This window comes from Lytechinus variegatus, chromosome 8, assembly GCF_018143015.1.
Source record: "Lytechinus variegatus isolate NC3 chromosome 8, Lvar_3.0, whole genome shotgun sequence".
In the NCBI taxonomy this organism is placed as follows: Eukaryota; Metazoa; Echinodermata; class Echinoidea; order Temnopleuroida; family Toxopneustidae; genus Lytechinus; species Lytechinus variegatus.
In genome coordinates this window covers 24,072,563-24,093,747 of record NC_054747.1, presented here as the reverse complement: position 1 = coordinate 24,093,747, position 21,185 = coordinate 24,072,563, and the positions used below count along the sequence as shown (strand labels likewise).

The 21,185-nt window shown below is 36.3% G+C and overlaps 1 protein-coding gene across 4 annotated transcripts in view; it reads left to right on the top strand.

Annotated features, from left to right (window-relative positions):
• Nucleotides 1-21,185, top strand: part of LOC121420202 (AMP deaminase 2-like) — a 65,790-nt gene that overhangs the window by 5,762 nt on the left and 38,843 nt on the right. For 3 of the 4 annotated variants that reach the window (XM_041614753.1, XM_041614750.1, XM_041614751.1), the window contains exons 2-5: nt 9,878-9,993; nt 10,544-10,665; nt 16,637-16,714; nt 20,365-20,530. In XM_041614753.1, coding sequence (XP_041470687.1) covers nt 9,878-9,993; nt 10,544-10,665; nt 16,637-16,714; nt 20,365-20,530 — 482 coding nt within the window. The remainder of the gene's footprint in view (nt 1-9,877; nt 9,994-10,543; nt 10,666-16,636; nt 16,715-20,364; nt 20,531-21,185) is intronic. The other variant, XM_041614752.1, reaches the window with a different exon arrangement.

Sequence of the window (21,185 nt, the reverse complement as noted above, 5' to 3'; positions counted from 1 at the left end):
TATGAATGCATTATATTCATCACTTATTTTTTCCATGACTATAGGCCTACTAGTCTTAGTCTGGTCAGTTAGCGGAATTATGTGGACACGGTGGACAAAAGCGTGATTTTTTCTCCAGACCTTTGTTTATGTATAAGAATTAAGAATGGGGTATGCTCCAAAAAATCTGGCTGCAGGAACAGTGAAAAAATGGGTGAAAATGTCAGAATTTATGAGTTCAGATTTGTCTGATATATAGACTAGCGCTAGTGCAAAACTCAATAGCAGTGCATTATTTTGCATTGGATTAGTTCTTGAATTCAGACCCTTTTTGAACAGATCTTCTGTTTGTCCTCGCATCTCAACGCACCAAATTTCTGAATGAAGATGCTAACCAAGCCGAAGGGTGACGGTGGAGGGGGTTGAATGTTGGTGTGTGTGTACATATTTTGGTCTTGGGGTCAAGGTGTGCAAGACACATTTTTTGCATGTGTTGGAAATTGTGTTGCCATGGTAACAGTGTATTATTTGCAAATATAAGGTAAAAATCTTGCAGTTAGAACCACTTCCTCTGTTTTTAACCGATTCTCATGAAATTTGGCACACACATTGGTCTTGAGGTGAAGATGTCTAAGACACACTTTTGTGTGTCTTTCAGAAATCTTGTTGCCATGGTAACAACATATTATATGGTGAAAATTGGGAAAAAATCTTACAATTCAAACTGCTTCATCAGTTTTCAATCAATTCTAATGAAATTTGGCACACACATTGGTATTGAAGTAAAGATGTACTAGGCACTTTTTGTGTGTGTTTCAGAAACTGTGTTGTCATGGTAACAAATTATCATATGGCAAAATTTAGGTAAAAACTTGCAATTTGAACTACTTCATCAGTTTTGAACCAATTCTCATGAAATTTGGCTAACACATTTGCCTTGGGGTAAAGATGTGCAAGAACCTTTTTTTTTGCATTTGTCAGAGAGTGCATTACCAGGGTAGCCACATATGATAGCCAGAAATGTAGGAAAACTTATTATGGATCATTTTTTCCCCTGTTTTTAGTCAGTGCTCATAAAAATTGAAAGAAATATTCATCTTAGGGTAAAGATTTATATTAAATTCTAAATATCTTCTCTGCATTAAAATGTGGGGGTATTAATCACCTTCATTAATATTTCTGGGTTTGGGGGAATGGGCAGGATTAGTCCTTTAAATCTGACATCAAAGAAGGTTAAAGGCAGTGGCCATTAGAAACATAAAAATGATAAACACTCTTAAAAAACGCATCCCCTTAAGGGCATATAGGCTGGAGGTACACTGGGTGAATATGAAACCTTCCGCTGAAGCAGAGGAGTTCCAACACTGGCAAGCAAAACAAAATGTGTACCCCTTAGTACTTTCAACAGCTGATTTTCCAAACCTTAGTTCCACCTCCCCAAGAAGTGCACCCCTCCCCATACCAGTTTTAGTTCTACTTCCCCATGCTCAAACCAGGCTACGCCTTTGTCCCTCAGGGGTCAATGCATTTTTAAAGCTAGACATTACTCTTTTTTTTGGGGGGGGTGGGGTCTTTAGAAAATGACCTCATTAAAATTACAGTTAAAGGATTATGACTAGGAACTTAACACCCCCCCCCCGAAAAAATAGGGGGCTGATAATACTTTTTAGCAGAAAATCCCCCCCCCTTCAAAGGTAAGAAGAGTCCTTTGCACTTCAGACCATTCATTTGAAGCTTAATGCATTCTGATTTGATAAAAAAATTGTTTACAGTACCCAATTAACCATTGTTTATTTATATTCTCCTACTCAGTCTTTTATTCATATTCATATTCCGTTCCTACTCTTTCTTTTTAACTTTCACATCACTCTTGATTTTGAGCTTCACCATGCCATCTCTTTCTGTTTCCTGTCTCTCTCTAAGTATATTTTTTCTGACATATTTTAAAGTGTACCTTTAATCATGCAACAAATTATTATATATAAATATATACAAAAATATCTGCACTTGTTTTAGAAATTCACTTGCAAGTCCATGACTCAGTAACATACCATATCAAAAATATACCTATGTGCACAATAGATTTTAGCCTTATATTTTCTTTCATTTAATTTTTTCAGTATATTTCTGTGACAGCCTCTGCTTCATGCTTCAAATAAAACATTGATTAATTGGACACCGGAAACTTTTTTTTTTCAAAGCAGAATGTTTGAGGCTTTAAATTAATATGCTGAAGTGTAAAGGATTTCCCTTTTTTGGGGGGGGGGTTAAGTTCCTAGTCGTTATAATTTCATTTTAATCTTTATGTGGCAATTTTCTAAAGCCCCCCCAAAAAATAAAAAATGTAAGGGGTGTTTTTTTAAGAGTGTTTAAGTTCCTCATGGTCATGGCCTTTAACCTTCTATATTTTTATGTTGTCAGTTTTTAAGGACCTTCTCCGCCCCCCCAAAAAAAGCCTAAAAATATTATTGAAGGTGATTAATACCCTGCGCTATTATATGACGTTATAAAGGGAAATCAAACCCAAATAAACACATGTTTTTAGAGGAAAATGAAAAATCAGACAAGTTTATAGGTCAAAGTTTGAACAATATCGGACAAACCATAACAAAGTTGTGAACATATTAAAGCTATAAACATTGGTAATCACTATACCCATGAAGACTTCAAATTGACCGCATATGTGATGTCACAGTGATTTAAGAAGGCCCGGGGGCCACTCCATTCACGAGTGGATACCATGCGCGACCATGGGGTCTCGAAAAGCACCCTAAACACGTAATTTCCATATTCTGAAAATGCACCCCTTAACAAGTATTGGCGTGTGAAACCCTACCCTTAACAAGTATTGGAAACAAAACGATACTCTTATTCCCTGAAATGAACCCCTAAACAAGTACAGGAATGTTTTGTTACGGGTCCTTTGGTTGTCGGCTTTACCTTTTTGGTTTAGTACGACCCCAACTTCTACACCTCGCGCAAATACGACTCTAAACACGTAGTGTTGGGGCAAAAAGGACATCCTTTATAAAACATTTTAATTTTGTTTTATCATCCCCGCAAATTCGACCCTAAACACGTAATTTTCCTAGCGTAATAGATACCCCTTTTTCATTATTTTTGTGTTTTTGACACCCTTTTCACATTACGTACGTAACGTGCCCTATCGTGAAAAGGACATCCTTTTTACGTGTTTTTTTGGTTGCGCATGGTATCCACTCGTCAATGTAAGTGCCCCCTTCCCCCCGGGTAAGAAGGCAAGGATCATTCTTCCATGTACTGGAATAATTAATTAGCTAAAATTTCTTTTTTTTTAAGTTTTACTTCAAATTATATCTTTCTTTCATGAGGACACGAAACATACTACCGGGTTTATATTACGGCCCCAATGGAATAGGGATTTAGGAGAAAACCAAAAATCCTGATAACTACTAGTCTTATGGGAAAGTTGTCCTTGCGGCCCCACCCCTTGTCATAATTTACTTACCCAGTTGCCAATTTGAATTCTACATATACTAGTAGCCTTAGGGATCTTAATTTTAAAGCAGCCATAACTTTATTTTGCTTGTCCGATTTCTTTAAAACTTTCACCATTCTTATTTTTCTCCTTTTCCATGCACAAAACATTATGACCAAGGCTTGATTCCCTATTAATACTGAATATGAATCGTTACCCAAAATGAATATTTGTGTCAACTTTTATGAGCACAGGCTGAAAACTGAGAAGTAGACTGATCCACAATGAGTTTTCCCCATATTTCTGGCTAAATGTGGTTACCAAGGCAATGCACTCTCTGACCATAGAGCTATTATTCTGACAAAAGGTTCTTGCACATCTTTACCTCAAGGCCAATGTGTGAGCCATAATTATTTCATTAGAATTGGTTCAAAACAACAACAACAACAAAAAACTGATGAAGTAGTTCAAATTGCAAGGTTTTTACCTAAATTTTGCCATATAATATGTTGTTCCCATGGCAACACAATTTTGGAAACACACACAAAAAGTGCCTTGTACATCTTTACTTCAATACCAATGTGTGTGCCAAATTTCATGAAAATTGGTTGAAAACTGATGAAACAGTTTGAATTGTAAGGTTTTTTCCCCAATTTTCACCAGATAATATGTTGTTACCATGGCAACAAGATTTCTGAAAGACACACAAAAGTGTGTCTTAGACATCTTCACCTCAAGACCAATGTGTGTGCCAAATTTCATGAGAATCGGTTAAAAACAGAGGAAGTGGTTCTAACTGCAAGATTTTTACCTTATATTTGCAAATAATACACTGTTACCATGGCAACACAATTTCCAACACTTGCAAAAAATGTGTCTTGCACACCTTGACCCCAAGACCAAAATATGTACACACACACCAACATTCAACCCCCTCCACCGTCACCCTTCGGCTTGGTTAGCATCTTCATTCAGATATTTGGTGCATTGAGATGCGAGGACAAACAGAAGATCTGTTCAAAAAGGGTCTGAATTCAAGAACTAATCCAATGCAAAATAATGCACTGCTATTGAGTTTTGCACTAGCGCTAGTCTATATATCAGACAAATCTGAACTCATAAATTCTGACATTTTCACCCATTTTTTCACTGTTCCTGCAGCCAGATTTTTTGGAGCATACCCCATTCTTAATTCTTATACATAAACAAAGGTCTGGAGAAAAAATCATGCTTTTGTCCACCGTGTCCACAAGTAGGGCATTTTTGACGCTAACAGACCAGACTATCTATAGTCTAGAATATGAAAGGGATCTACATGTACTCACTACTTTATTCAGTGGAAACAAATATAACTGTACATGTACATGATGTGCCTTCACCCCCAAGTAATGTGCTATGGGTGCTTTTATGACAAAAGTAAAAAAAATATACAATCACAGATAATTGAGCAGGTATTATTTTGGATTGTGATAACTGTAGAACACCTTCTCATGACAGTAACATTACACAATCGTTGACTAAGATTGCATTTCCCATCTTACACAATGGCTATAAGATAGTGTTGCAATGGCTTGCATAGTCTGCATGTTTTGAGAAGTAGGTCATCGACTTGGTCATCAACTTGATGCTTCGCAAGATAGGTATTGCTTAATAGTCTGCTTTACCAGACTCTCATTTGATATACATTGACTAGATCACACATGTGACCCCACCGTTCTAGAACACTCTTAAGAAAAAAAAGTCACACATTTTAAAATGAAACTTTATCTTCATGGAATGGTGATTAATATATTTCAGCTTTCCTGTGAAATTAAGATTTCATATCAGGGCATTTGTAGAAGAGAAGATACATGAATTGGAAAACTTGGCCTTTAATTTAAACCTGTCCATGCTTCATCCATATAGTGGTATTCAAAATTTCAACTCCCCCCCTCCTATTTGGTTATAAATGTAATTGATATTGGTATCATTCTTTAGAGTGTCACAATTTTTTTTCCATAATAATGCAACTACCAACTGAAAACCAAAAACTGTATTCATTCAATTTTTTATTTCTGACAAGTATATTTGCAATCTTTATATAGTGAAACCTGTCTATGGTGATCACCCAAGCCGAAGGGCAACACAAAAATGTGACCTTTAAAGACAAGTGGCTGCTTTAGACAGGTACACAATTAAATGTACCACTATTAAAGGGAATGAATAGTGGTCACCATAGGCAAGTGGCTTCTATAGACAGGTTCTTATGTACACACAATCTGCCTCTATGGGAAGCATTTTTCTTATAGTTTTATTGGTCACTATAGGCAGGTGACTGCTATCCCCACAATCTTCCTTCATGGGAATTGGTTTTATTGGTCTTTATAGGCAAGTGGCTGCTATAGACAGGTTCTTATACACACAATCTGCCTTCATGGGAAGCAGAACAGTGGTCACTAAAGGCAGGTGGCTGCTATTACCCAAACCAGGTTATTTAAAATGTATTAAAGTCCTACAGTAACCTCTTGATAAAGCAGTTTACATACAGTAGGAATGGAAGTTAATACAATTGTTGAAGTATTTCAAACAATGGATCTCCAAGTCCAAAGTGTATAGTTAATCTCCTATGGTACTCAATAGAGGTGTTGATTCAATTGGTTTTATCAAAACACCATTCTTCTGAATGTGTTCTATTTGTTTTTCTCTGTCATTATTCTATGTGTGTAGTACTATGGTAGTAGTATTCTGTGATTGCGCAATCATGGCCTAGTCTGCAAACACAGACCCTGATTCAAACTTTAATCAACAAGTGGGTCTTCAGTCTTCACACAAGTCTAAGGGTGTGTTTATGCTTCCATTGGGAGGACAGAATCAGCGTTTTCAAACGTTTCAAAATGCCTGATCGTAAACATGGTTCTGAGGGTGCTGTTTATGCTTAGAGGTCTAGTCCACCTCAGAAAATGGTTGATTTGAATCGATAGAGAAAAATCAAACAAACACAACGCTGCAAATTTCATTGAAATCAGATGTAAAATAAGAAAGTTATGACATTTTAAAGTTTTGTTTAATATTTTTCACAAAACAGTTAAATGCACAACTCAGCAATATGCAAATGAGAGAGCCGATGATGTCCATCACTCACTTTTCTTTTGTTTTTTATTGTTTGAATAATACAATATTTCAATTTTTACAAATGTGACAAAAAGGACCAACTTTATACATGTACCTTAACCATAAACTGTTAAAATTATGGTAATTCCACATGTTCAGGGAGAAGTAAAACTTTGTTTCACTTGACAAGGAGGAGAAATTACATGTAGAATATTTCATATAATAAAATACAAAAGAAATAGTGGATGATGTCATCAGTCTGCCAATTTGCTTACCGACCAGGATGTGCATAAAACTGTTATATGAAATTAAGCGAAACTTTAAAATGTCATAACTTTCTAAATTTACATCCGATTTTGAGGAAATTTTCAGTGTTTTGCTTGTTGAATTTTCTCCTTCTTTTCAAATCAACTTTTTGATGGGTTGGACTTGTCCTTTAAATTTTCAGAGGCAAAATCACGATCTCCAGCTGGCTCCGCATCGTAATTTTTGTTGAGCAGCAAGGTCAAATTGGGCGCTCCATTTTTCAAAAGTTTTTTTCCGAGTGTTGTTATGGGGAAGGTACATATTAGTGCTGTTGTCGATAGGCCTCATATCGACATTGATGTCGACATACGAAGGATTTTCAATGTTTCCGACATGTCGACATGCACGCACCCACATCGACATGCAAACATAAAATAAAAAGGGGTCTAGCCTAAAGTCACGAGTATAAAGCTTAGCTGAAAAGTTGGAAGCTTTTATCCACAGTAAGTGGCGCGATTAAAAGGTTTATTCAGCTATAAAGCGGCACATTAAATGAAAAAAGAATACCTGCGAGCTGCGCGGCAGCAGAAATACGTCAGTGCCTGAGTGTGGGCCGGCCTGCCCAATCGAGCTGCCGCGCCCGGCCCCTCGACGATCGCGAGCGTAGCGTAGCCGTAGTAGCATTCACCGTACCCATCCATATGTACCCATCGCTATTCACCGTGCTTGATAATACGTCGCTCCTCAATGCATTACTTTTCACATAAACGTTTTTGTCAAAGTTGTGACCGCCGCAATTGAGCGCTTAATTCAAATCACGAAGTCACAGAAAACTTCCCTTCCTTCGTTTGGAGATCGTTGCACGGATCGCCGCGGAAGTGATACTGAAATTATCGGTCGATTTTCATTATTTTTTACTGTCAATTTGAGGAGCTTGCGTTTGCAGTACATGTGTACCAGCGTATAATACGCAATGATCACTATTGTAATAGGTGATTCTCAAATTGGCTCCGAGTGTTATTGCGCAATTTTTTTGAGACCGGATCGTAGTACAAAACTTGATTCTCCAGAAAAAGATGTGGATTAAATCGGTGATTTTGAAAGTGAATTCACTCTAGCTTAGTGAAATTATGTTTTCCCGAACTGAGCCTGTATTATATAGATCTAGATCTAGTGTGGGGATATTCTTCGTGTCAAGGTGAATACGTTTGATTGAGAGTGTTATGTTCCACGATCGAATGATTTTTTTTGTTAGGGAGCCTAGGCTAGGCTAAATTACGGTCCCTTTTCAGGTCGACATTGTCGATGTCGGGTTTAATTTTTAAGCGACATGTCGACATGGATTTTTGTTCCCGACAACAGCACTAGTACATATACATGTACGTGAACTGTTATTTAAAGATCAAACAATTTCCGATGTTTTAGTCATCGCATGAAGCTACTTGACATACATGTACATGTGTATAATTTCCACCATGGTGAGGATAATAGTGAGAAAAAAAAAATAAAGTATACATAATAAAATAATAAAACATCTATTTGTTTATGCTACTGGGGCATCTGGCGATGTCTCCTCATTATGTTCCATTTTTTTTTTGTAAATCCCTCAACATTCATCGGGATGACAAATTGGAAGAGTACCAGGGAGATGAGAGGTAATTCTGTTGAGGTAACATGCGACCATTATTTGCCCGCGGATTTTCATCTCACTGGTAGCATACAAGTACCAAATGACGTCATTTAAACACGTTTATGATCGTGGTTCTGTTTATACTTCCCCAGAAAGCCTGATTCTGGTCAAATGACGTTTACAAACACACCTTTTTGTGAGTTTACGATCAGCGTTTTGAAACGTCGTGTAATGAAAGTAAGCATGAACGCAACCGTGTTTTGCACTAATCACGTATGGAAACGCTGATTCTGGCCTGAAAAGCGGAAGCATTTACGGCCTAACACATATTTCAGCAAGAGGGTCTTCTGTACTCAAGTCATAGTAGGCTGTGCATTCAGATCCCTTGTGAAGGGTTTGCACAGCAGACTACAGTAATTACATCCCCCAAGTCTAGATTAAGCTCTTTGATATATATTTTATATTGATACTACTGTAGATCTAGATAAATACATGTAGCTTTATTTGCATCTGGAGGTTATGGACACATAGGCTGAATGTTCAGCCCTTTTAATTTAAAATCCATTCAGATTTATAATCAAAAGAAAAAGCGAAGTCTGTTTATTTTCATGTGAGCCCATCAATGTACACTGGGGAGTAGAAGGCAAGGACGCCCTCTCTCATCTAATCTGATCCACCTAACGACGTGTTGGACATGCATACATGTACTTTTCATTTTCTGCTTGTCAGGAATACATGTACATGACATATTAGCATGTGAATTGAATGAAACTACCACGTGATTCACTTACAGCAGTGCATGCATTTTTTTCAACTCAGGGCCCCGTTGTACAAAGAGTTATGATAGATCCAATCAATCGCAACTATGGAAAGCCAGCAAAGTCAACATATAGAAATGCATGTTTGTTCAAAAAAAATTCTAGATATGAATCCATATCCATAAATTCATTGATTTCTTGACAATTTGGAGTGTTCTCCTTTGATTACAAAGGACATTTTGCAAATTTCCTGTAGATAAAAATATGACACTGATGGATTTCCATAGAGTTACTATTGATCGGATCAATCGTAACTCTTTGTACAACGGGGCCCTGATGATACAACTAATATCACATGTACACATATTCAAGGAGTAAATTATCAGAAATCATTGGGAGAGCGCCACAAACCCTAAAAGCAACAACAAAAGATGTATTTACATGTAGTTTGCCTTAATACTTGAAAATAAATTATGAGGTGGATTTTAATTTTTAATTCAATACATTGATGTTGATCATCTATCCAATAGTGAGGCCTGTTTATCTATTTTTTAAAACAAAATTCATAATTTTGTCAATTATAGTTAAACATGTTTCCATGGTCTTAATCCAAAGAGATTAACTTATTCAGAGCCACCAATTTTATATTTTATGATTATTCTTGGTATGAATCGCTTCAATATCATTTATTCTCTATGTTTGTCTTTTGTTATGCAGTGTCTGGGAGCAGTTCACCCCACCATGTCACCCCGTTCTCACCTTCCCGCACCCCGCGGTTCCCTAAACACAAACCATCTCCAATGGACAGCACCTATGCGGATCTGGCTCAGCAGGTAAGTTAGACATGTAAGAGGGGGGGAGGGGGGCAGTTAACCCCTTCATGTTACCCCATTCTCACCTTCCTGCACCCCTCGGTTCCCTAAATCAATAATCGCAATCATCTACTTGTACTTCCTTATTAACTAGTTCAGTGGAAATCAGTTAATGTGTGATAGGGACGCTTGAAGCGATGTTACATGTAAATGGGAAAACCACCTTGCAATGTGGTTTTCAAGACCGCTTTGACCTGTTCAACTGGTTTAAGCATAGGTGAGGACACAACCGTTCTTCAGAAGACATCTTCACACAAGGTACGAGAGTGTTTTGACGTGTTACTGTGTGTAGAATGCCTAAGATGCTACAATTTGGAATTTCGCATGAAACATATAAACACACTGAGAGCATTCCGGTGGCAACAAGACCGCTTCACGTGAAGTGGTTCTGGAAACCAATTCAGGAAACGGTGACGGGGACGCTAGTTGGACAAACCCCCTTTTTAAACAACTATTTGGATATGTAAAGATTGAAGTGTCTTGATTTGCTTTGTTCATTGATTAAATACAGGTGCTCAAGGAATCGCGCACAGACGAATCCCGTAGCGCAAACTATGAATTTCCTGAGGAGATCCCAATTGAGAACATTGAGGAGAAGAACACAAGGGTTCAGAAAGTCGTCAGTTATGCTAGGTTTGTATGCAATCAAAACATTGTTAAGGTCCTCAGCTATTCTTGGTTTGTATACAGTGGAAAACACAGCATTTTGAAGGTCGTCAGTTGTACCGGGTCTTTATGCAATCAAAACACAGTATTTAGAACGTTGTCTGTTATAATGGGTTTGTATGCAGTCTAAAACAATGTCTAGAAGGTCATCAGGTATGCAAGGTTGTATGCAATCAAAACACAGTGTTCAGGTCATAAGTCATTCTAAAGTTAGGTTTGTATGCAATCAAAATACAGTGTTTAGAAGGTCATCAGTTACTCTAGATTTGTATGCAATCAAAATACAGTGTTTAGAAGGTCATCAGTTACTCTAGATTTGTCTGTAATCAAAACACAGCGTTTAGAAGGTCATAACTTACTCTAGGTGTGTCTGCAATCAAAACACAGCATTATATCGTCAGTTACTCTAGGTTTGTGTCCAATCAAAACACAGCATTACATGTATATTGTCAGTTACTCTAGGTTTGTGTGCAATCAAAAGACGGTTTAGAAGGTCATCAGTTACTCTAGGTCTGTATGCCATCAAAAGACAGTGTTGTCAGTTTATGTTTGTAAACAATCAAAATTAGCATTTAGAAGGTTGTCAATTATACTAGCTTTGAATCTTTCTCTCTCTCTCTCTCTCTCTCACACACACACACACACACACACCCATTTTCCTTTTACTCTTAATCCATATTAATGCTAATTCTTTTTATTTCCTGCTAGAGATACAGTCCCTCATTTGTACAGTATACTGATGACACATCAAAGAATCTCTAAAAGTGATTCATAAATAGTCCTGACACTGTCTCTTCTTCAAGTACATTGCATTCGTATCTTGACCTCTTAGAATAAAGCAGGTAGTATTTTGCTGTGTTATCTTTTAAACCTTGCATATATTATGGAAATACTGGCCAATTTTCTCATCTCTGTTTATAGTGGACTGGAATCGGAATTATATTGGATTGAAATCATTGAGCTTTTACGTTCTCATAACAACTCATACAACACCTACGTAGCTGACGGCTAAAGCAGAATGTTTCAATTTCTGATACACTGTGACGCTTTTGTGAAATGTTGCTAATCTTTAACCGGTACAGCCTCTTACTCTGCTGGAAGCTACTGTTTGTAGTGTAGATTGAATTTTTGGGTAATAATGGAAAGATATATTTTTATCTCTATGTTCATGATTTTGTTCCTATATATTTATAGAGGTAGTGTAATTGAGAGAAACAGCAGTCAATTGCAAAATCGATGTTGTGGGGTTGCTAATGATATATCAATTGCAACTACATGTATATGTATAGCAATGTGATTTTTACTCCTTGTTGCAAGTTGAAAGCAGACAAGGCCCAGCCTTACAAAGAGATGCGATTGATCCAATCAACCACAACTATGGAAAGCCAGCTACAACTACATCATTTATGCATGTTTTTTCAAAATATGATGTATATTCACAATATTTATTGTTATCGTGAAAATTCAGTGTGCTTCTCTTTGTTTACAAAGGACATTGTTCAAATTTCTTGTAGAAGATAATATGACAATGATGGATTTCCGTAGAATTGAGGTTGATTTGTTCAATCATAACTCTTTGTAAGACGGGGCTTAGCAATCGAATGCGTATTTGCAATTAATTGAAAGGTTTGTGATTGATTTGGGGAACTAAAATTGACTTGCAATCAATTGCAAGTGAGTTTAGTGACACTTTGCAGAACAGCGACCTGTTAAACTTAGATTTGCAATCAAACGCAACTCTTAAAAAATCATTCATAACTTGATTTTCAGCCAAGCAAAAGCGCGCATTCGGGAAGAGTGCGGGATTTGCTTACTTGCATTTAAACTTGACTCTTTCTACAACAATCTCCAGAGCTCCAAAATGCAAAGCATATGTAGGTAAAGGGTTGATTTTTTTTTATGGAATGATTAAGTTGATCAGTATGCATTTATTCAATTGCCACATTTAGGGATACAGTGGGCGTACACACTATATTTCAAATCAAAACTCTTCAGCCTTATTGAATTTGATATGATAAAAATACTAGCAAAACTTATCTCAAATTACAATAGCAAAATAATTTTATGATTTCAGGGATGCCACTTTTCAGACTAAATTTACTTGTATATCAGACTTTACCTTCATGAATGACTTTTAGAATTGTGGGGGGGGGTAAATTTGTTTTATTACAAGTTTGATTTTTTTTTACTGATGTTTGCTGTTTTCATAACATGGATCCTACTAGTTCTAGTAGGATCCATGTTTCATAACTAACTGTGTGTAGTGAAAATAAAGGAAATGTGTACATGTAGGCCTTCACATCGTGGCCTGGATACAATACATTTGCCTATCCCAGACACGATACAGCGAAGGGAATGTTCCAATATATTCAATTCAAGCTGGCTTTGTGCTATGTCAGCTGTTAGGCATAGGAATGTTTAGAATGTCTGAAATATTATTTTTTTTTAATCAGAAAAAGTCCCAGAGATCCTCAAAATGGCACTGGAAAATATATTTTTTTTTAATCCCCGTGTACTTCAATGTTCAATAATCATGTTGTAGAATTGGGCAGGTTGTGAAAACACCCCGCAAATAAGAAAAAGGATATTTTTGCCTGCTATTCAGGAAATCACTTCCATTCTTCCAGTGTTATAGAAGTGATTGATGGCTGCGATTCTGTGAAGTACATGTATGATGTGGAGGGGGGGGGGGGGGAAACAGATTTTGTAAAAAAAAAAAAAAGTGAATGAATATTGCCTACAAAAGGAAGCAACTCTGATGTTTTTCAAAATAAGATTTTTCTTTTATTTAGGGGTATTTTCTTTATACTTTACAAGATGCTTAAGGAATTGGGAGTCACATAGCCCCGTATGTCTGAAATATGGCTATTTCAAAAGCAAGCAACTCTGTATGTTTCCACATAAAACAATGACAAATTTTCCTAATTGTCTTGTTTTGATACATTTATTGAACATGCTGGTATGTTATCCACCCAACATTCATACTTGACCCAGAAACTCACTGCCCTGATTTCACAAAGGTGATTGTAATTTTTTGAATACCTGGTCTGAAGTCAATAGTTATAGAGATTTCTTGCATAAATTATGCTTTACAGACTAGCAGGTACATGTATATTGCGAAGAATCCAATAATTAATGTGTGTTTTGTCATTAGTCTGCAGGCACAGACCCTGATTGAAACTTTGATCAACAGGTGTGTCTCCATGCAAAGACTAGCACATACAAAACTTGCTGTAGGGCCTTCAGTACACAGGGCATGAGTAGGCTGCAATTCAGACCCTTTACTCGAGTGAAGGGTTTTCCCAGCAGCATGTACATACGTACACGTACATGTACATGCTTATAACTTTAGTTTCATCATGATGTACCGGGTACTCTTTATGAATATTTGACGAAACAGTTGTATTGTTAATTCAAAACATTGGGCTCATTGATGGTAGCATCGTAATAAGCATTCATTTGTCACCCTGGAACAAAAGTGTGGATTAATTATTGGACGCTCTCAATTTATATAAGCTGAATGAAGTTTTCTTGATGCGCGATATCTTCGTAAACCATGATGGTGAGACTGCGGATTCAAAAGCACCTTTTTTGTTTTGGGTCATTAATTGGTGTCCACTTCCGAATCGCTGGAATCATGTGTGTTTGTGAATAAAACATTGTGAATATATACAGGGATTATTTATGTATTTCAAAAGTAAATACTAATTTTATTGTATTCAGGGAAAAAAACAATTATGATCAGGGTACATACATTACTGTTTGCAATGAAGAATCCATCTATTAATTTTATCATTTATTTACATTTAAATGGAGTATATTTGTGTGAATATATCAATGACCCAAGTCCATCTCTTGTGAGAATTGAGTTGAATTAATGATTAATCATTATGCACTTTTTTAATAATCTTTTGATATAATTGTTATTATTTAAAAAAATGATATTATTGCATATACATAAATTAAACTTGTGTACGATGTATATCCTGGAATTTCATTAAAAGATGGTCCAAAATGAAAAAAAAGAAGAGAAATGGCCTTAAGTCCTCTTGGACATATGAAAAAAAAATCAATTTTTCTTGATTTTCTCAAACTGAACTATCATGGGCTTGAGTTATTTTTCTATTCATATCCTCACTCAATTGTGTGTTTTATTGCTGTTTGGATTTCTAATAATTACTTTTTTGAAGTGTTGTTTTGAATAATATGACTAATGAGTGTTTTTCATTTTCTCTCTTCATCCCTTCATGTCCCCCCCTCCTCCTTCCCAAACCATCTTTGTTTACCACCTTCGTATTCCATTCCTTTCTCCTGCTTTTGCTGATGCCATGTTCAATGTTACCTGTTAAATATATATGAATAACTTTCATGCTTATTAATTTGCCATCGGATAATCTTATTTTGGGGATTTGAATTCGATATTCTTTAAAACAATAAATAACCAATTGACATAAAACCTTTCCATTCTCTAATTGATGTTCATATCATACATATGACCTGGTATTTCTCATAACTGAAAATAAAATCTGATCATATATATATATATATATATATTCTAATGTAATTTTACTCTATTTTCCTGCATGCCTTGTCATATTTCGACTCTAAATTTATGCAATGATTTTTTTTTGCCAACCAATGACACATTTTTGTTTTTCTGACAAAATGTAATTTTTCCTATTTTGCTATTAAAAAAACATTTCAAACTGTTCACATCCCTAACTACAAGTATTTTCTTTCCAATTATTTCCTCTCATCAATCAAATATTTTGATCATGAATTTATCGTCATAATGAATTTTTATTGAGTTCTGATTTTGAACATCAATCTGAATAAAAACATTGATTTTTTTTACTATAAAATTGCTGGAATTTTTTTTATTAACTTACATCTTTGGATGCTTTCCCATTGTGTGTCTGCCAATCCACTGTTTTACCTGCCACCATTGTCTGTCTGTCCGTCTGTCTGTGTGTTCAATCATCGGTGACCATCTATCTGGGGGTAATTTCATCAACAATCTTTGGCATGTACTGCACATCATGTACTGAACATCATTTGTTTTATTTTCAAAATTGGCATGGTTCATATTCTTGCTTTCACTTTTATATATCTAATCATTTCCTTTATGATACTTATATTCCATTCTAGGTATAATATTTTCTTTACTATCTATTCTGTTCTTTTTTCATATTCAAAAAATTATAAAAAAATTTATTAACATATTTAATGCATCATTGCACTTGCACTTTCATCATCATCATAATCACCATTGTCATTATTCACATCATTATCATCATTATTATCACTAACATCATCATCAATCCTTTTTTTTATATTTTGTTCCTGGCTTCGTTATTGTCACCTTTACCCCAAATTTGATTTAGAATGTTCTCTGAATTCATTTATTGCTTTATTGCTTTCTAATTTTTCTTCTGTTGTATTCAATGTAACCCCATCCTCTATACACACCCACATGTGCATGCATCCACGCTATCTTCATCGTACCCCCAATGACATACCACACCCCTCCCTCTTCCCCACTACGGTCCACTATACACCTTCCGTCATTCCCAAACGTCTTCCTCTTATCATACCTATCCTAACTGGTTTGCTGTCTAACACACATACACCCCACCCACTTTTCATTGATTATACCCCTCATGACCTACCACACCCCTCCCTGGTACCCCATGATCTCTTTCACACCCCTCCCTCATTCCCATTCTTTCTCTCATCACGATAATTGGTTCACTGTCTTACATACACCCCATGTTTTCTTCATCGTACCCCCCCCATGACCTACCACACCCCTCCCTCATACCCCCTACATCATTCCCAATCTTATCCCTGTCATCACACCAATCTTAACTGGTTTGCTGTGTTACTTACTTGGAAACACCCTGGATCTTCCTAACTTCGGGCACCGTTGACACCACAGCGCCCTTAAGCTGCGGTCGGCGCACACAAGCCCAGAGAGGGCTTCCGGTGCCGGCACCCCTTCCAAAACCGCCTTGCCGTGAGTTGCTTTTAAACATGGGCATACAATACTTGCAAGAAATGATCAGCTGGTTTTCTCAAAAACCTTCTATTCTCCTCTTGGCCTTATGCAACTGGGGGAGGGGGCAACTGCCCCTCCAGAAATGTTGAAAACTAACAATTTTACCATTAAAAGGTGCAGGGAATTCTTTAAATTCACTCTAGAAAATACAAAAACATTCCCTTGAGTTTATTTAAAAAAAAAATCATGTGTCTTGCCGCGCCCAAGATTTTTTTGCATATTATCATTGACCACTATGAAATGAAAAATATCAGAATAAGATGGTCTTCTTAAATATGGGTTTATGAGCTGACATTTTGTTGGTTTCTTGGAAGTATTTATGCCCATGTTTTTTTCTTTTTTTACTAATAATTTCAAAGTTCCTCTGTTGAAAAGCGAAGCAAATACACTCCATTGTACATGTATACCATAGCAAAGAGCAGTACAACACTCTAATAAGAATATCACTCTGATATGTCACACTTGATCACCCAAAGCTGTATTTGTTTGATTTATTCTTTTAAATATATCTATAACTATCATTTTGGATTTGTGCTTGAACTTGTGAATATAAGAAAAATAAAAGATACATACTAGGCGAATCGCAATTAACTTAATGTAAGAATACAAAATTGTTTCCACTGTAAAGTTACAATGTCAATGGAGTGTGTTTGCTATGTGTCAGGGGCATTTTGCACATCCTTAGTGGTAACTCCGCCATCAGTTGTAACTACCATGGTAACCTTGCTCAATAGCCAATCAAAATCAAGGATTCCATTGATGTATAATTGATGGAAAGCTACCACTAATGGATAGTTTTATGCAGTGGGCCAAATTTGTAATTCATGTTATGAGTTGGATTATATCTTGCGACTTCACTTGCACGTGTTGAGGTCAAATTGGAGTTCTGAGAATTTAAACATTCAGTTCTGCATGGTGTTAATGATTCATTATACTTTTACATCATAAACAATATGGTGAAGGGGTCTATAAGAAACTGGGAATGGGGGAATACTAGTAATTGATATTAAACCACCGACTACCATTGAATTATTTGTATATGAAATGGATGATTTGTTTAGAATTATAACAATGTTTTATACCCTTTGAAGAATGGGCACATTTGCATATCCTCATCTAATTATCAGTTGAACGTGAAAATAGTTTTATTACCACAGATCTTACAATGACTTGTTGCATTGAATCAGTTTGAATAAATTTATTTTTGTAATAATGATAATAATAATAATAATAATAATAATGGTGATTTCTTCTTGAGCGCACACACCGTCCAAAGACTCTTATGTCGGTAGCCAAGGAACAGAACTTTTGGATATATAAAACTACAAATATAAATGTAAACAAGTCAACAGAGATCTGGGGCCCGTTTCATAAAGGATTTTGCAACTGTTGTAACTTTGCCATCATGGCAACTACCATGGTAACAGGGCTGAGCAGCCAATCAGAATCAAGGTTACCATGGTATTTGCCATAATGGCAAAGTTACAACAGTTGAAAGTCCTTTATGAAACTGGCCCCTTATGTTACAATATATTCCAAATGCTACATAATTTACAAAAAAAGAGAATAAGTACAGTTTATGAATCATATTTAAAGGTCAAGTCCACCTCAGAAGAATGCTGATTGGAATCAGTAGAGAAAAATCAGACAAGCACAATGCTGAAAATTTCATCACAATCAGATGTAAAATAAGAAAGTTATGACATTTCAAAGTTTCGCTTATTTTTAACAAAATAGTTAGATGAATGAGCCAGTTGCATCCAAATGAGAGAGTTGATGATGTCACTCACTCAATATTTCTTTTGTTTTTTATTGTTTGAATTATACAATATTTCAATTTTTATGAATTTGATGATTAGGTCCTCTTTGCCTGAAGCACAGAATATTAAAATAATGGAATTCCACGTGTTCAGGGAGGAATGAAACTTCATTTCGCATGACAATGACGAGAAAATAAAAATATTTCATATTACATTTAATAAAATACAAAAGAAATAGTGAGAGAGTGATGTCATCAGTTCCTCATTTGCATACCGACCGAGATGTGCATATAACTGTTTTGTGAAATGAAGCGAAACTTTAAAATGCCATAACTTTCTTATTTTACATCTGATTATGATGAAATTTTCAGTGGTATGCTTGTTGAATTTTTCTCTTTTTATTCAAATCAAGTTTTTGTTGGGGTGGACTTGTCCTTTAATGTTGATTACTTCTATGATATTTATACGCTATGATAACAGCAAAGTGTATGAGAGCAATAGGCAATACATTTTTTCTGTTATTTATTTGAAAAATTCATCAAACCTGCGATCTTGGAACTGTACTTCTTATATCATAAAGAAGTACGAAGTATAAACAGGTGGATGTTGACGTGACAAACATTGTTGAATTGCATACATGTAGGTGGAGGCTATTTTCATCTTTATTCTCAGCCGACGATAATTGAAATGACTTAGTTCCTGGATTATATGTCTATAAGTACTTTCTCCTCGTTGTGTTGGCGGATCAACCTTTGTATAACTTTGGTTACATAAATGCCTTACATACGTGACCTTCCAGCGTTCAATTTTTTTTACTCTTTGTTTGAAGACAGTGATCTACAATGAGATGAATGTGACTATTATAGAACAGAGAGCAATAAACAGTGGGATTTCTTTTTTCATTTTAGCTTGACATATACCTTCCCCACTGGATGAAACATGAATTGTTCATCGCTTGCCGATTTGACTTCCGTTCCAAATAAAATCTGTTGATCACAAGTAGAGTATAACCGGATAACGAAAAAAAGTATATAAGCAACTTTAGTATGAAAGCCGATGCTCATTTGGACAGTTTGTGCGTTTCATCGTAATACCTGTACATGCGTGCAAATTAAGCCCTTATCGCGAACACACCTCCTCCTTGGTAATCTGAAGAAATTGGCCGACCAACACCGTGAATTAGTCAACGTGCTTCTACTTTTTAGGGATTCCAAATTCAATTAAACACTTAAATCATTTTTCCTTGGATCACCACACTTGTAATGTAGGTCTACTGATTGATTTGGATCTGGTCATTTGCCTTAGATTTATTGTTACATCTGAAATTTTTAGAATGATTTTTTAAGAATTATTTTTGCTTGTTTGTGCTACAGGCCTGTAGGGGGAAAGGTACGTTAAAATTGGTCAATCCATGTAATCTCCTCTCATGATTGTTGCACATTGATTACGCGTGTATCATGAAGTGCATGAATAAGATTTTTCTCGGGGGAAGGGGGGGGGGGGGGTGAGACGACAACCCTCTCCTACATTATGGCTCCTCTATAAGATTTGAAAATTGAGGGAGGGGCATCTCCAATCCCATCTCCCCTCCTTCCCCCCCCCCTGTGAAAAATCTTATTCATGCACGCCATGATACATGGTCATAATATCAGAAATACATAACAGGGATTAATATTAAAAGAGCTAAAATGAGTAATAACGCTCTCAAAGACGTACAATGCATCCTTTCAGATCCATAATAACATGCAAAACAGCTTCGGACTTGGACGAGAAGAGATTAGATTGGGCTGAAACGGGAAGCAGCTTCTGTTTGTATGACTTCTATTCTCTATGGATGTTTGCCTTTAGGTCTCATTCTAAGAACTTTGAGATGGATGATGATGCCGAGGACGACATCTCCCAGCTCAAAGACACTATCAGTACCGACGAACTACAGGACTCGTTCAGTCACATGACATCGCAGCTCAGTCTGGAGTATCAACGTGTATCGATTAGTGGAGAGGACATGAGTGGGGTAAGTCATATACTACGCATTTTCTAGATGTACATGTATGTACACAACTGCGTATTACAATACTTGGTGAAGTAGTTAAGATGAATAAACAAAAATATGTTTAAGTTATAATTACGGGAAAAGGGAAGCCTTCTGTCTCTACAAATTATATTAGAACAGAAAGCGATTTATTTATTGAAACTCTCTTGATAAAAGGTAAGTTGTTAGTTTAGTTTTGAACAAGGTAACAGATGATGCGTTTCTTATTGAGGAAGGGAGACTATTTCAGAGTTTGGGTGCAGCACTAACAAAGGCACAAATACCTACATGTAGTGTAATCTTTGTTTTAAGTGGTGGGTGACTGAGGAGCATGGTGTCATGACAACGTAGAAGTTAGTAGGTGATTTCAATGTGAGTCAAAACTTTCATTTTTGTCTCGCCTGCGTAGCGGAGGGAGACATACATGTAGGTATCACTCTTCGGCATCGGCTGCGTCATCGGCATCAAAAATTGTGTTGTACACCCAATAACTTTCTATAGCTTCGAGGTGGGATCACCAAATTCATACCAGAGGTCCATCTGAAGGCAGAGGTCAAGTTCGAATATGAGTCGAATTTGAATAAGGTCAAAGGTCAATGAACTTTCCATGACTGGCACAATTGTGTTGTACACCCAA